General features: G+C 38.9%; 1 protein-coding gene across 3 annotated transcripts in view; it reads left to right on the top strand.

Annotated features, from left to right (window-relative positions):
- LOC137653562 (transmembrane protein 114) overlaps nucleotides 1-7,633 on the top strand; it is a 107,613-nt gene extending 99,980 nt beyond the window's left edge. For 2 of the 3 annotated variants that reach the window (XM_068387069.1, XM_068387067.1), the window contains exons 6-7: nucleotides 1,695-1,860; nucleotides 5,818-7,633. In XM_068387069.1, coding sequence (XP_068243170.1) covers nucleotides 1,695-1,860; nucleotides 5,818-5,909 — 258 coding nt within the window. In that variant the 3' untranslated portion in view covers nucleotides 5,910-7,633. Of the gene's footprint in view, nucleotides 1-1,694; nucleotides 1,861-3,446; nucleotides 3,613-5,817 lie in introns of all 3 variants that reach the window. The other variant, XM_068387068.1, reaches the window with a different exon arrangement.
- The last annotated feature ends 10,399 nt before the right edge of the window (nucleotides 7,634-18,032 follow it).

The raw sequence follows: 18,032 nt of genomic DNA, 5'->3' as shown, positions 1-18,032 counted from the left end.
TTAATTTCAAGAAGTGCTAAGTAAGAAGGATATCTTGAAGATAGTTATTTTTTTGATTTCACAAGTCTTTAAAATCAGATATAGATTCCTTCATACTTTTTCAATCATAGTAATGTTTTTAATCCAGTATATAAAGTAGTGTTTTCCAGTTAAGAATTTACTCCTAGTATCCAGTTTATTATATTTACTCCCAGTATGAATTATTGTTTTCCAATTTAAAATATTTTACTCTCGGTAACCAGTTTAGAGTATTTATACCCAGTATCCCAGTATGAAGTATTGTTACCCAGTTTATGATATTTACTCCTAGTATCCAGTTAAGATGAAGCATTTACTCCCAGTATCCAGTTTATAGTATTTACTCCCAGTCTAAATTAGTGTTATCCAGTTTAGAATATTTACTCTGATATTTACTTTAGAATACTTACTCCCAGTATAAAGTATTGTTTACCCAGTTTAGAATATTTACTCTGATATTTACTTTAGAATACTTACTCCCAGTATAAAGTATTGTTTACCCAGTTTAGAATATTTACTCCCAATATAAAGTATTGTTTTCCAGTTCAGAATATTTATTCTCGGTATAAATTAGTGTTTTTCCCAGTTTAGTATAAAGTATTGAATTCAGCTCAGAATATATATTCCCAATATAAATTAGTGTTTTCCAGTTTATGATATTTACTCCCAAGTATCCACTTTATATATCTGTTTACTGAGATCAGTGTTACTGTGTGGACTTGGGTTGAGTTATGACAATGAAACAATCTCAAACAGATTTTGTAGATTTGAGAACAAAGCCATCAGAAGAATATTGGGAGTTAAATGGCAGGACAGGATTAGAAATGGCTGAGGATTATTGAAATGTGAAGTAACAGCAGATGAATGAAGAAGTATTAATAATCTCATAATGGAGACGACTGGTGAAATTTAACTGAGACCCTTTGTGTCAATAGGCATAGGAGAAGATGATGATGATAATCCACTTTAGAATTTTTACTCCCAGTATAAAGTAATGTTTTCCAGTTTAGATTATTCATTCCCAGTATAAAGTAGTGTTTTCCAATTTAGAATATATACTTCCAGTATTAATTACAGTAGTGTTTTCCAGTTTAGATTATTTACTGCCAGTATAAAATAGTGTTTTCCAGTTTAGAATATTTACTCGCAGTATAAATAAAGTACTGTAGTGTTTTCCAGTTTAGAATATTTACTCGCAGTATAAATAAAGTACTGTAGTGTTTTCCAGTTTAGAATATTTACTCGCAGTATTAAGTACAGTAGGGTTTTCCAGTTTAGATGATTTACTCCCAGTATAAATAAAGTAGTGTTTTCCAGTTTAGATGATTTACTCCCAGTATAAAGTAGTGTTTTCCAGTTTAGATTATTTACTCCCAGTACGTAGTGTTTTCTAGTTTAGAATATTTACTCCTAGTATAAAGTAGTGTTTCATATATGTAATTTTAATCAACTGCCTTCTAACTCCTCTTAAGTCTAATACTCTATCTTATCCAAAATATCTTTAACACAAACTTGAACTCTTAAAAGGTTTGTAGTAGTCTCGTAAATACCTCGATCCTTTATCTCAATAATTCCTCTGTTGGAAAGTCTCTCCACCTTCTGTTAAGAACTTATGTTTTTTCCCCTTTCTTTTTCCTCCTGATTTCTTGTTTTATCCCACCTTCCTTTCCCCTTAGACCTTACAGGACTCCACCAGTATTCAATACGACTGGTCATACATGATTTCATGGGTTGGCACTGGCATGGCACTGGTAGCCTTCTGCCTCTTCCTTGGGGCATCACAGTGTATGCAAGGTGAACAGCAGCGTGAACAGGCTAAGCAGATGCAGTACATTATGCCAGGTATAAGCCTTGTCGATGACCATATGTGTAAATGATCGACCGCTGATCTTCGTAGCAATTTTGTCCCGTCCACCATCACCATACTAACTCGCATGGTTTTGTTAATGTGCATGATACACTCACCAGTCTAGAAAAGGAAATGGTAGTCTGTCATGGCTTTTATAAGTTGTAAACAGGTATATTTAGGACTGCAGTTAACTGAGGCAGGGAAACTTTTGTGCCTCATAAATAGTGGACAATTTCACAAGTAATGTTTGAGAAACTTTGCTCTTTAATAAATGGTGGATGAAATGTTTTGTTGATGATAATTATATTTTATTACTGTAAACATAAAAATGCAGTGGTAGACAATAGATCTGTTTTTAAAAATCACTATTAATCATACATTCCTCTCGCCAAGCCAGAGTACAGTATAAGCTCTCATTTGAACTACAGTATAGGATAGAAGGAAGGATCAGTCAAGTTCTTAAAGTGCCAACTTTGAATATTAAACTCTAGTAAAAATCATCATTCTAAATTCTTGTTTTTGTTCCTTTTTTCTTTTTAAACTGACAGGACTAAAGTAAACTAAAAAAAATTCACCTAGACTTTTATCAACTTGGTAATTTTTCCGTAACTTTACAATATCAATAAATTTAATTGGAAGATTTATGAATTGCAGTCAACAAAAGTGGTTGCCTTATTTTGGAAGTCACTCCTGTCAATGGTTCCATCGAAATCCATTCATGCATTCTTAAATCTATGCTCATAGGTTTTAAAAGTTGGTGGAGGTATGTACAATGACTTCCTCTAGATTATGATTCTTAAAATTTCAGTAAATTATTATTAAAGATTATTTTATATTTTTTTAATGGATTGAAATCTCTAATCATACTTGATTGTTAGTCATCATTAGTAGCCTTGTCAGAGCTGTTCTCTTTATTCATTTGCTCTTGTGATATGAAACTCTAAAATTTTTTATCTGAAATTCAGATCCACTTGTAAAAATAGAGATACAGTTGTATATTTTATTTACTTTTTAATTCTCAATAGTATATTTTTTTTTAGTCAATTTGGGATATTTACAATGCAATTAATAATTAAACCATATTATACCAAGAGTTTTTTCTATTTGTCATGCTTAAATTCTATATTAAAAGTTAGCAAAGTTGGCATTTTGAATTAAGTTTGACACAATTTCTGTAACAAATAGAATCCATGTACAGTGACTACCATTTTCTAGAACCTGGCAGTTATTTGTCTGTGTATGAGACACAAGCAGTAGTTGATGCCAGCCTAGACTAGTTTCAGGTTCAGGAAAAACCTACAGACAGCAGTTGAAGGAAATCTCATTTTTGGGTTCAAGTCATATGATCTCACACCATTGATAAAATTTGGTTTCTATCTTCGATTATCATCCATAGGTACCCCGCTCTTTGTCGAGAGTTTGCTGTATCTTCAAATTAATTTTTCAGCTCCTCTTCTGCCTTAATACAAATTAACATGTGGTATGAGGTCATTGTAACCCTAATCCAAAACCTGAATTGTGGTGGAGACACTAGTGAGGCAAAGCTTTTAGTTAATGCTTCATGGTTGTGGTATTACAGCTGTTGCGTGAGAACACCGCCGTTATGTACGACTGGTCCTACTTCATCGCCTGGATTGGCGTCGGCTGGGCACTCATCTCTGCCCTACTCTTCTCGGGCGCATCTGTGTGCCTTCGTAGTGAGCGCGAACGTGAGGATGCAAAGAACATGGCCTATCTCATGCCTGGTAATGCCTCACATGCCTATGGCTGCATATCTCACTTGTGCCTGGGTTTAATTACATTTTGATTTGTATGATAGTCCTAACTAGCAAGTAGTTGTATATATATATTCACTGTATTTTGTAATTCTAATCATTAGTAACAGGCACCTGGTCTTGCATCCACTTAATCATACGAGTGTGGCAAATTATATTCATATGTAACGATAGTAGTTGCACATTAAATTACTGAATGTTGAAAAATTATTTTACCACATTGTTTTCAGCTTATTTCAGGATGACAGGTATGTAAAGTATTATACTGTAGTGCTAGAATAAATTCTTTGGTACGCTAATTTAATTGGAGAATGGAATGTTTTCGGATCTATGCCCCATGAAAAGACTGGTGGACAAGAAGAGATGTTAAATAGTGTTACACAGCACAACGTTTGTGATTGTGCACAATATTAGCAGTAATGTTTGATGAAGCCATAATATTATTAACAGTATATGTTGCAACAAGGTTCAGGAAAATATTTAAAGAATAATTGGGGAAAAGACAGTTGGGAAAAACTAATATTTTAAGCGGAAAGAAAGATAGAACAAGAAATGACTACTTGAGAGTCTTTAGATTAGAAAATGTATAAGTTTGATCAGTCTTGTTAGCTTAATATTAATGGTAGATAGTTGTATATTCTCTACTGGGATATTCTTCTTATGGTGATTAAGATGTAATTTTGAGAAGTTAGTTCTTTATCAAAGTTGTCTTTTAAAGATTAAATTATTTTATTTTACTCAAGGCAGTAGAAATAGCTTATAGTGTTAATGTACTGTAGCTTAACAAAACCACAAAAATGTAAGCTAACTTTTAAGTGAAAAGACTAATCAGTTCAGTATGGTATGAAACATTTTAACAGAACAATCATTATAACTATTTTTTCTTTATGTAAATTGTCCTTGAAACTTTGATCTTAGTTGTTCAATAGGAATCAGTTTAAAGTGTCCCTTCTGTTACCTTATACTTTTTAAAATATTGCTGGTAGAACTGTCAGGTTAGAAATGTCCCATTGGTCTGCTTAAATTATTTTGAAGTAATTTAACTAATGGAGAGAGATTTTTTAGTTCCTGATTGCTGTAAATGAAAGTGGAAGATAAAGAGATCTTAAAAAAGCAAGACTCGTAAACCTAAAATTTCTACATAATGTATAAAGAAAAAACAGGGGAAATGAGAAATGAAAGTACAGTACTGTATCTGTAAGAAAAATTCATGTCTAAAATAAAAATGCTGATGCGATAAGGAGTTAACAAAGCCATTGACCCCCTTAATACATTAATGTACTTACCTATATTAGGGTAACTATATTTAGAGAAGAAATCTTTATACTACTTTGGTTACGGAAAAATATAATTATTATTCAGATCCGTTATGCATGTATTTAGATCTTGAAATAATGTAGCGTACTTGGGAAGTCAATACATTATTGCTTGAAAAGAATAAAATTTTCGGGGCCATTGTATTAGTCAAGAAGTTCTTGAAAAATCAAATATATATCTGAAAACATTTGACATGGATGAAAATTACATTTGTTAGTGATGTATATAAGAATGATTAACGATTATCAATTCATGCCAATTAACAATTTATTTACCCCTTTGTGTGTTACTTGCATGAAATAACACATTAACCCTTCATGTTATGTGCATGATTTGTGCGGTAACCAGGAAATATTGATAATTGCTGATAGATATATTTACCATTTCAGTGAACATTTTTACAGTGTTAGTGTAGTCCATGAATTCAATATACTCGTAGTGTTCATAAATTATTAAAAAATCATAGATTAAATTGTCATTTTCAGGATTTGATACAAAATTGAGTTTCCAAGAGTGGGCTCTTATTGTCAAAAAGTTTTCAAGTCCAACATGATTAACTTGACATCTTTTTTTTTTTTTTTTTTTTTTTGAGTTTGCTGGTTTTTCTAATACTAGCAAGCTACCTTACATATATATCAAGAACTCCTATAGCAATTTCTTCCTAAAGAATTTTGAAAATGTTTAATTTATTGCATATCAGGTTCTCATCTCTGAAAGTTCATAAGTTGAATGTTCTTATCTTGGAGATTTAGTGTACTTAAATTGATTGTTGTTAGCTGCCGTAGTATTTTTCCTCATATTGAGTGCAGTTTTAGAGAAGCTAGATGTATGTTGTTGATGTTTGTATTTGCTTTACAGTGTACCCTCAGAAACAGCAGTATCCATCATATGGTTATGGTTACCCTGGTCCTTACCATTATGGCTCGCAGTATGGACCATACAACTACTAGCTGACGACCTCCACGGCTAATGAACCTGGACAGATTTAGATTTTGAATACGAGAAGGAAGGGAAACGGCTCTTTCATCTTTCGATGAAGGAATATATGTATTGATTGATTTGAGATTGTAGGGTCTCTTATCTTGCAAGATACAATTTTTCCATTTTTAGTGTATTATGTATCAGGTGAGTACATAAATATACTGAACTAATGCTATGAATATCAAAGCTGGCATTGCAAAAATTGTATTGTTATGCTACTCTTCGACTTTAGCAGCAATGCTGATTGATTTTATGCGACTGATGATAACAGATTTTAAAAGGCCAACAATAGTGTGTAATTAACATGATAGGAAGTTTATCATAAAGTTACATTATGATCCATTTAATATTGAAGTTCAATGTAATACAGGAATTAACTTGATAAAAAAATTGATACATTGCCAACCATGTGAAATGCTTAATTATGTGGATTTAAAGAATGGATACATAACCATCCATGAAATGCATAATAAATCCCTGCACATCATGAATATCTAATACTCAGCTGAAATCAAGTTTACAAAAAACTATAGGCCATTTAATAGTGCTTAATAATTGAATTCATTCCACAATTATTAAATACTCAATAAGAATTTAGTCAACAGAAAACCATGTATTATGACTTATTACACCTGTTGATCTACTAAAATGAAAAATTAAAAATAAGATGTTTTATGAAAATTTATTTTCTTAATTTTTAAATATGTTTTACCTCTTCAGGGAGAAATTACACAAGTGACATTACTTTTACCATAGCTACTTTTTTTTTTTTTCAACTGTACATGAACAATCAAGCATCATATCCCATAAGCAATTAAAATTAGATATGGTAATTTTCTGTTTTGGCAATGTTTAAAAATATTTGTATTGGAAAATGTCAATGCAGTAATTGCTTTTAATGTTTGTATGCAAAAATTCTGTTTAAATGTTTAGTGATAATTTCAGATATATTATCTGCAGTTCACCGTAGGATTGTTGTCAAGTCATGGTATGCCATAAGTTAACCATGAATATCGCTCAAGATTGTCTGTACTACACAATTGTTCACACAAATTTTTATTAGCATATAGAAAATTTCATATTTTTGGTTGTAATTTAATTGAGGCTTGTAAATATTGCAACAACTGTAGCTTAGTTTCTTTTTTATTTATTAGGTTTAATATACTAACCTAGACCTATTGTGTTGAATTCACAAGACTTGTAAGAATAGATGTTAATAATTTTTTATGATGTAAAAATGTTGGAATACTGAAATGTAGGTTAATTTTAGTGTTTCAGCATTGATGAACTTCAATCCATAATTTACTCATTAATATGTCTCAATTGTTACAGTAGTGATTATTGAACTGTGTTGAGCAGAGTCCGCTTCAACTGTAAGGTAATCTGGGAACTGTGAGCTTGCGAAGGGCATATTTAATATGATGCAAATTACTCTTGACTAATCTATCTTTATGTACAGTATAATCTATGCTGTGTACCTTTTAAATACTCATATCTATAAAGTACTGTACCTGGCTGCATAACTGTGCAAATTACTATGGCCGATGACTCCAACTCTATTTGGCCAAAACTAGAAAAGGAAACAAGAATTTCTCTGAGAATCACAGTTCATGTATAGACTACTAGAATTAAAGGGAACTATCACTGAGTAAAGTAGGATTGTGTACACATAGAAATAAATTTTTCTTTTGTATTGTTTGATTCAATTGTACCTACAGTATATCACACGACGTACATATAAGGGACATATTGTACAGGAAGTTTATCTATCCAAGGACAAGAAAATGAAAGCTGTTGAATCATGTGTTATGGAGCAGAGTACTGTACTGTACAAATATCAATCGCATGAAGAACTAAATTTTCTGGGAGCCAGTGGTAAGAGTCTGCAGTTAAGAGAAAAGCTAGACTAGTAGCGAAAGGTAATTATTTCTACGAACATTCTATTAGTAAACACACTTTTAACACTGGTTACTGAAAGCACAATACAGTAATACCTTGAGATACAAGCTTAATGCATTCCAGGACCCAAGCTCTTGTGTCAATTTGCTCGTATCTCAGATCAATTTTTCCCATATAAATTAACTAAAAAAAATCAATCCATTCCCACCCTATGAAAAAACACCTAAAAGCAGTTATATTACAGCAGAAAAACATGTTTTTAAATATTTAACTTAGCCGGTGAATATATAATAGCTGAGCCTCTGGCGGCTCGACAGAAAAAACACACAAAAACTCGCGAGCGATCGCTATGAAGGTTGCGGGTGTGCCCACTAGCGCCAACTATCGGCCAGATACCGCATATACATGTAAACAGACCCAATTTTTCTCTGTCGGCCTTAACGACAAGACGTATCAATACTCGCTGTATAACCTGGAGTTTTCTCAACATATTTGGTGAAGTACTTCCTTTTGGTTTGAGCTTTCGCAGTGCAGGAGTTTTATCTTCAACTTAAATCTTGAACTCGTTTTTGGATAGATTTAATTTTTGATGACTTTGGATTGTTTTTTTGGACTTTCTTTGACTTTTAAATGGCCGACCCTTCCCTTAGTACGGAAGTGTGTTTTAGGCTTTTAGCAATTATCTTATCACGTTATAAATTAATTATAGATTTTCCTTTATATATTTTATATCTCAACCGCCTTTATTAGGCCTCTTCGATTAGCTTTCCATTTATAATAAACATCAAGATAAATTTTAATGATTTGTTTATATGCGACCTTTCCTATTCCTCCTCTAATCCGAGAGTAGGCGGTCCTAACTTGGAAACCGAAGTTAAACAACGTTGAGCCCTTTCAATCGTAAATAACTTTTACAGAGCAAATGATTTAAAACTTATTAAATGAATATTTTTTAGTAGATATTTTATGAAAGTACTGTTTCAAAGATGAACTAACGTTTAGTTTATGCTACGCAGTTTGCGCTCTATCGTTACGATAGAGAGAGAGAGAATCACGGTTTCACTTTGCAGGGAAGAGTAAATCGATTCTGACGTTTTGTTCATTCTTCTTTCAAACTTAAATGTTTTAAATACTATTTTTAAAGGAACTTGTTAATTGAAAAACCTTTCAGTTTTTTCCTTTGGTCAAATTACCTGTTTATTGACGAAAGGTAAGTGGGCTCTTCTCTTCGGTGCGAAATCGAGAGAGAGAGAGAGAGAGAGAGAGAGAGAGAGAGAGAGAGAGAGAGAGAGAGAGAGAGAGAGAGAGAGAGAGAGAGAGAGAGAGAGAGAGAGAGAGAGAGAGAGAGAAGAGAGAACGTTCCGATCTTTATTCTCGTCCCAAGCGAGTAACGTTGTTCTCGAGTCAGTTTTTTACTCTCGTCCCTAGTCTCTTTACGGGGAGAAAGGATAAAACGTTTTTAGTTTTTATTCTCGTCCCAAGGCACTGTACGGTGAGAGATTGAAAACGTAGTTTTGAATGAACTAGTGTTTAGTCTCCTTCCCAGCCACTGATCTTTTTATCTTAATATATGTTTACTGTTTTTTGCTTGTATTAATGTGCTTACATTATACGACTGATTTCGCAATTATAACCTTTTGATGAGGGTAGAATTGCGTGCTTCAGGTAGAAATCAGTTTTATTCATACCTAATGTGAATTGTTGTAAAATTCGATTTCAGTGAAGTGCAAAACAGAAAATCGTAGTGATAAAGTGATAATTGCGCAAAGTGTTATCAGTGTTGCGACCGAGGGTTCGTCTGTTCGTGCCTGTCGTTCGCCTAGTCCGAGACCTCTTGCAAGCTCCCAAGCCCAGGGGAGAAGTAATGTCGTACGACTTATGGGTTCGAGAGGACTTGATCAGCGAACAGACGTTCCCTCTATGGTTTCAGGCGTGTCTCATCAACACCGCCCCTACCATAAGACGAGCGAGACGATTTTCTCCTCGTCATCCGAAAGCTTTTCGCATAAGAAACCGTGGAACAAGGTTTCGAGGCCCTTTAAGCGAAAGTCAGTCCTTTCAGGACAGGTCCAGCGTCCTTGTTGTAATTATTAGGACAGCTCTGACCCTATGCAGTCATCGGAAGACTGCTCGCCGCCTAAACAAAAGCGTAACACAGGCTCCGAGTCTTTTTGTAGGCAAGGTTTTGCAGTCACAGACGTTACCCTCGTCTCTTACCGCAACCATTCCCGTTGATCCTAAATGGGTTGTACGGCAAGACATGCAGAATAAGCTTGCCTCTCTTATGGAGGACTATTCTGTTGAGCAGGTTCACGATGATCCTCGCCGCTTAGCTGATCGAGATCTTGGCCGTCAGCCGCCCAAACGAGCCTTTGCTCGTCCTGTTGACATTGACGTTACAAAGTCACGTCAATCGTGTTTTGTAGAGCCTTACTCGATGCAGTCCCGTGTTGACTCTCAGCCGCTTGTGGACGTTCAGCCGCTGCCGCTTGCTCTTGTTGACGTTCAGGACGTTCACCAACCAGCATAGTTGACTTGTTTTGACGTTGAGCGTCAAGCACCGCAGTCAAGAGTTGTTTTGACTGCTCAGTCTAAGCAGTCAAGGCAGTCTCGAGTTGACGTCGAACGTCCCCCCGCACCTGTTGTTGTTACTGGTCAGTCCTTTAAGCAGTTACATGACATAGCGTCCTTGACTGCTACTGTTGCTCCTTTGCGTGTGGACTCTGCTTGTCAAGCATTGCCACCACGGCAGGTCTCTCCCTTGCTTGAGACTCTGCTATTGTCGGACAAGGTTCCTTCAGATGAGGAAGTTGCTGATCCCCCTCCTACTGATATTCCCTTGAGGACTCTGTCAGACGGAGAGGAGCCTAAAGCTGCTCAGCCCTCTATGGACTTTAAATAAATCATGCTGATTTTTAAGGATCTTTGTCCGGATCTTTTTGTAACTGCTGCTCCTCGCTCGCCTAAACGTCAGAGTTTACACTAGGCCTAGCTACTTCGAAGCCGTTGTTTTATAAGCTAGTGCTCTCTCGCTCTTCTAAGAGAGCTTTACGTTTGCTAGGCGACTGGTTAATCACCAGGAGGAGTTTGGGGGAGACAGCCTTTGCTTTCCCTACTTTTAAGCTGGCTTATAGAGCGAGAGTCTGATATGACACGGGAGAAGTTCTCGGCTTGGGAGTTCCTGCCTCTGCCCAGATAGACTTCTCAAACCTCATAGACTCTCCCTGGCGCCTGGCCATTAGACGCTCCAAGATTTTATGGTCGACTTCAGAGCTAGACCATCTCCTGTTAGGAGTTTTTTCGAGCGTTTGAAGTTTTGCTGTACAATTATGTCATGCATAAACAAGGCTTTCAGGGATGGCTCCAATGATCTGACAGCCACGTTCTCTGCAGGAACAAGTCCCTCAGGGATGGCTCCAATGATCTGGCAGCCATGTTCACTGAAGGAGTACGTAAGAGGCAAGTGCGCTCAATGTGTTCATTGTCAAGACAAACTTCACGATGAAGTCTACCAGGCTGTCTTGACAGCATTAATGGAAGGCGACTGGATGGTCTCTCTCGACCTTCAGGAGGCATACTTCCACATTCCTATACACCCGGATTCCCAACCGTTTCTGAGGTTTGTTTACAGGAATGTGGGGTACCAGTTTCGAGCCCTGTGCTTTGGCCTCAGTCCTGCTCCTCTCATGTTTACGAGGCTCATGAGGAATGTGGCAAAATCCCTCCATCTATCGGGGATCCGAGCCTCCCTGTACTTGGACGACTGGCTTCTCAGAGCATCGTCCAGTCTTCGCTGTCTGCAGGATCTACATTGGACGTTGAGTCTGGCCAGGGAGTTGGGACTTTTGGTCAACCTAAAAGTCCCAACTGATCCCATCCCAGATTATTCTATATTTGGGGATGGAGATTCGCAGTCCAGTTTTTTCGGGCTTTTCCGTCGGCCACCCGAATAGAACAAGCCCTGCTCGAAGTCCAACTAATGCTGAAAAGAGAACTTTTGTTCAGTCAGGAGTTGGAACAGTCTCGTAGGGACTCTCTCATCCCTGGAGCAGTTTGTCTCACTAGGGAGACTACACCTTCTGCCTCTCCAGTTCCATCTAGCCTCTCACTGGAACTAGGACAAGACGTTAGAGACGGTATCATTCCCAGTCTCCGAACCAGTAAAGGCATGCCTGAAATGGTGGGACAGCAATATCAGTCTGAGAGAGGGACTATCCCTAGCAGTCAAGAACCCAAACCACGTGTTGTTCTCAGACGCGTCGGATTTGGGTTGGGGTGCGACCCTGGACGGTCGGGAATGCTCGGGTCTGTGGACCTCAAGTCAGAAGAGCATGCACATCAACGGCAAGGAGCTTTTAGCAGTCCACTTGGCCTTGATGATATTCGAAAGCTTCTTCAAAACTAAGTGGTAGAGGTCAACTCAGACAACACCACAGCTTTAGCGTACATCTCCAAGCAAGGAGGCACACACTCCTTCACGCTGCTCGAGATCGCAAGGGACCTTCTCTTATGGTCAAGAAATCGAGGCATCTCCCTGTTGACGAGATTCATCCAGGGGGACTTGAACGTCTTGGCAGACTGTCTCAGTCGGAGGGGTCAGGTGATACCCACGGAATGGACCCTCCACAAGGACGTGGGCAAGAGTCTTTGGGCTACTTGGGGTCAACCCACCATAGACCTCTTTGCCTCCTCGTTGACCAAAAGGTTACCAATCTATTGCTCTCCAGTCCTAGATACAGAAGCAATCCACATAGACGCGTTTCTACTGGATTGGTCTCTTCTGGACTTATATGCATTCCCACCATTCAAGATAGTCAACAAGGTACTGCAGAAGTTCGCCTCTCACGAAGGGACAAGGTTGACGTTGGTTGCTACCCTCTGGCCCGCGAGAGAGTGGTTCACCGAGGTACTTCAATGGCTGGTAGACTTTCCAAGAAGTCTTCCTCTAAGGGTAGATCTGTTACGTCAGCCCCATGTAAAGAATGTCCATCAAAGCCTCCCCGCTCTTCGTCTGACTTCCTTCAGACTATCGAAAGACTCTCAAGAGCTCGAGGCTTTTCGAAGGAGGCAGCCAGTGCGTTTGTAAGAGCGAGGAGAGCTTCTACCATTAGAGTATACCAGTCGAAGTGGGAAGTCTTTCGAGACTGGTGCAAGTCAGCATCTGTGTCCTCGTCCAGTACCTCTGTAGCCCAAATCGCAGATTTTCTTTTACATCTGAGAAAGGTTCGCTCTCTTTCAGCTCACACGATTAAGGGCTACAGGAGCATGTTGGCTTTGGTCTTTCGACATAGAGGCTTAGATCTTTCCAACAATAAAGATCTCCAAGATCTCCTTAGTCTTTCGAGACCTCTAAGGAACGTCGTTTGGAAACTCCTGGATGGAACTTAGACGTGGTCCTAAGGTTCCTCATGTCAGACAGGTTTGAGCCATTACATTCAGCCTCCCTGAAGGATCTCACCCTCAAGACACTTTTCCTAGTGTGCTTGGCTTCGGCTAAAAGGGTCAGTGAACTTCATGCCTTCAGTAAGAACATCGGCTTTTCTACAGAAAAAGCCACTTGTTCACTTCAACTTGGTTTCCTGGCCAAAAATGAACTGCCTTCTCGTCCTTGGCCTAAATCTTTTGATATTCCTTGCTTATCAGAGATCGTAGGCAACGAACTGGAAAGAGTATTATGTCCTGTTAAGAGCTCTTAAGTTCTATTTAGCTCATACTAAGTCATTACGAGGTAAATCTGAGGCATTATGGTGCTCAGTTAAGAAACCATCATTGCCTATGTCAAAGAATGCTTTGTCATATTTTATCAGATTTTTAATACGAGAAGCTCATTCTCACTTGAATGAGAAAGACCGATGTTTGCTTAAGGTTAAGACGCTCGAAGTTAGAGCTATAGCAACCTCCGTGGCCTTCAAGCAAAATAAATCTCTGCAAAGTATTATGGACGCGACTTTTTGGAGAAGCAAGTCAGTGTTTGCGTCATTTTACTTTAAAGATGTCCAGACTCTTTACGAGGACTGCTACACACTGGGTCCATTCGTTGCAGCGAGTGCAGTAGTGGGTGAGGGTTCTACCACTACATTACCCTAATTCCAATATCCTTTTTAATCTGTCTCTTGAAATGTTTTTAATATTGTTTTTTGGGTTGTACGGAAGGCTAAGAAGCCTTTCGCATCCTGATTGATTTGGCGGGTGGTCAAAGTCATTTCTTGAGAGCACCCAGATTAGGGGTTTGATGAGGTCCTGTTGTATGGGTTGCAGCCCTTAATACTTCAGCTCCTGGGAATCTTTCAGCATCCTAAGAGAATCGCTGGGCTTCGTGAGGAAGACAGACTAATAAGGCAGAGTAATCGTCTAAGTCGACTTCCTTACCAGGTACCTTTATATATTTGGGTTTTGTTATGATATACAGTAACTGTCAAAAACTATATATGCTGTAAACTTAATTAACTCTGGTCTCTACCCACCACCATGGGTGTGAATCAGCTATTATATATTCACCGGCTAAGTTAAATATTTAAAAATGATATTTTAATTATAAAATAAATTTTTGAATATACTTACCCGGTGAATATATAAATTAAAGGCCCCCCTTCCTCCCCGATAGAGACCCAGCGGGATGAGAAAAATTGGGTCTGTTTACATGTATATGCGGTATCTGGCCGATAGTTGGCGCTAGTGGGCACACCCGCAACCTTCATAGCGATCGCTCGCGAGTTTTTGTGTGTTTTTTTTCTGTCGAGCCGCCAGAGGCTCAGCTATTATATATTCACCGGGTAAGTATATTCAAAAATTTATTTTATAATTAAAATATCATTTTTAATTGTTCTAATTCACATTCTATGCTCACAAAATAACAACTATGTACTGGTTATGATCCTCAATAAAATTTAACATTATTATGGAGTTCATACCTTGAGACAGACGGTAGTGGCTAACGGCGGTGTGTGCGGAGGAGGAGGGAGAGAGGGACAGGGAGGAGAGACACTAGACAGCAACACGTTAGGTATGCTATACTTTCGTAAAACTACATACATAACAAACTTTAAATTTAACTTAAATGAAATTAGCTTACTGTACACACATTCAAAAGTATAGGTTAATCTTACGTTACACTAAACTTGATTCTAATTTTTTCATTTTCATTTTTTTACTTTTCTTCTTCCGGCTTGGCTCTTTTTGCCTCGCTTTCACCTTTTCACTTTTTTCTGCCCATTTTAAAAGGAATCTATCTAGAGATCTTTGCTTTTGTCTCCCCTTCAAAATGTTACAAAAATGACGTACGCAAGTGTCGTCACAAAAGGTTAACGCACAACCACACGCCAACTTGTCTGGGTGCCCTCTTTTCCATAAAATTAGAAAACTCCTGCCATTTCGCTAACATGCCTTTGATTTCTGTCGTAGAAAGGAGGCCCTCGTTTTCCACCTCCTCCTCGCTAACGAGCTCCTGCAACACCTTCGAATGTTGCATCTCTCGGTGCTCGATCAATTACCGTGTCGTGAGCTCTTACTGATGATCCTCGACTAGGTCGTTCACGTCTCCCTCATCTACCTCCACCCCCATGGACTTTCCAAGAGACACTATTTCATTCACCACAATAGGTTCGGTGTCATCAGGGTCTGGCGTATTTAACCCTTCAAAGTCCCTCTCAGCGACAGAAGCTGGCCACAATTTCTTCCATGCTGAATTAAGAGTTCTTCGTGTGACACCCTACCATGCATCGTCAATAATTTTTAAGCAATGGGCGATATTGAAATGTTCCTTCCAAAATTCACGAGGGCTGAGATTGGTGTTGTCTGTTATATCTAATAATCATCGCAGTGATTTTCACTAGAAGGTATTAAAACCTATTCACCCGATACACTGTTGAGTCCCAAAACAGTACAATGTTCATCACAGCACTAGACGACGGGATTTATGACACTAACCACCGCCATCACAAAGTGTTTTATTTAATGTACTTGCTTCGCATAATGTTTATAGAAGACTCTGGATGATTTCCTGCCCGTAAATGAGCGGAGCCTCTCAAAGTCCACGTGCTGAAAGAAATTCAACGAAGAAGCGACTTTTCTTGGATCGTGACCTACGGGTGAGCTGTCAGGATCTGCTCTGCGAATAAAGTAGGTGAGCTTTGCTCTTAGTTGTCTTAGGGATAGATATGATTCTGAGGTTTCGCCTCGGAAAAACTGTCCCTCCTTGAAGTCTGAAGTTCTACAAAGATAGACCTTAAGACACACTACTGGGCATAGAGAGACATCTTCCTTCTGTGAGCAGATTCTCCAAGGACCCCACCTCTTGGTGGGCAGCTCGTTCTTGGCAAGAAAGGCAGGATTAGGAAAAAGGTTGTTCTCCTGGGTCTAGGAACTGAATATGGCCTACATTTCTGGATAAGGCCACTATTTCAAGAACTCTAGCCCCTGAGGCTATTGCGAACAGAAAGATGACTTTCTGTGTTAGATCCTTTAGAGTACAGTACAATCCTCATTGTTTAGGTTCGAAGCATAGTGAAAGACTTTGTCCAACGACCATATGAAGGGCTTTGGAGGGGTTGCCGGCTTGAGTCTAGCGCATGCTTTTGGTACCTTATTGAAGATTTTGCTTGTGAGGGCCACCTCAAAGGCATATAGAAGGGGTCTAGTCAGGGCCGACTTACACGCAGTTATCGTAGTGGAATGTTCACGTAGGTAGATGAAGAAAGAGAGACAGAAATCTATTGAAATTTCTGTTGGTCTCCTTGTTTTCACAAAGGATACCCATTTCTTCCAAGATGCTTCATATTGTCTCCTGGTTGAACTTGACTTGTACTCTTCAATGAAATCGACTTTGTCCTTCGAGATCCCAAACGTTTTGTTCGCTGCTAGGGCGAGAAAATCATGAGATGTAGGTTGTTGGTTCTCGAGGATGAAGCGTAAACAGTCGACTTCTGAACCAGTTGAGATAAAACTGGATTTGGCAGAGGAAAGTGCTTCAGTTTTAATCCTAGAACTAGAGGGAACCAATTGCTTTTGGGCCATTTGGGGGCCACTACTGCAGCTGTCCCTCTGAAGGATCTCAGCTTGTCGAGGACTTTTAGCAGGAGATTGGTTGGTGGAAACAGGTAAATCCTATTCCATCTGTTCCAGTCAAGAGACATGGCGTCTATCGCTTCTGCTTGAGGGTCCATGTAAGGGGCTACGTAACGAGGTAGTTTCTTGTTGTCGCAAAGAGGTCGATCTGCAGTTCCGGGACATATTCCGAGATGAAGGAGAATGAGTCTGCATATAGGGACTATTCTGTCTCTATCGGCGTTTGCCTAAATAGAGCGTCCGCCGTCACATTGCGGAACCCTTGAAGGTGAACTGCTGATAAGTGCCATCTTCTCTTCCTTGCCACGTGGAAGATGGCTAACATCACATGATTGATGTGAGGTGATCTCGAACCTTGTCGATTTAGACATTTTACTATCACTTCGTTGTCCAGGACCAATCTTATGTGGATTGCTCTGCAAGGGGATAGTTTCTTGAATGTTAAGAAGACTGCCATGGCCTCCAAAATGTTGATGCGAAAGGTTTTGAACTGGTGCGACCAATTCCCTTGCACTTTTCTCTTGTGAGAATGGCCTCCCCATCCTTCCAGGGAGGCGTCCGTGTGTATCACCACTGATGGTTATGGTGGTTGTGAGGGAATTGTCCGCGCTAGGCTCTTGTATGTTGACCACAGCCTTAGTAGCCTGCGCAATCGGGTCGGAGTCAACCTTAGTTGATCTCTTCGAGCGTTTGCTGCATATCTTCTCCAGACTCCTGACGCATCCTTTAGCTGTGTCTGTCACTGCTGCAAACTGGAGAGAGCCCAATACTCTTTCCTGTTGGTGTCTTGAAATCCTCTTGTTTCGGATTAGTCTCTTGACAGCTCCCGCTATCTCTCTCCTCCTCTTGAATGAAATGGAGAGATGGTGTGACCTTAAGTTCCATAGGATTCCTAACCACTGGAACTTTTGAACTGGAGAAAGGCGAAACTTCTTGCGATTGATCTTGAAGCCCAGGTGCTTCAGGAACTGGATCACCTTTCCGCCCGCTTGCAGAGAAGTCATCTTGGAGGCTGCCCACACCAGCCAGTTGTCTAGATATGCTACTACTGTACTTGAACTCCTTCGGAGTGTAGCTGCTGGACGATTGTATCTGCTAGCTTCGTGAATACCCTTGGGGCTATGTTTAGC

The sequence above is a fragment of the Palaemon carinicauda genome, chromosome 14, assembly GCF_036898095.1.
Source record: "Palaemon carinicauda isolate YSFRI2023 chromosome 14, ASM3689809v2, whole genome shotgun sequence".
NCBI lineage: Eukaryota > Metazoa > Arthropoda > Malacostraca > Decapoda > Palaemonidae > Palaemon > Palaemon carinicauda.
The sequence above is the reverse complement of the archived record's forward strand: the minus strand, read 5'-3'. Positions and strand labels throughout refer to the sequence as shown.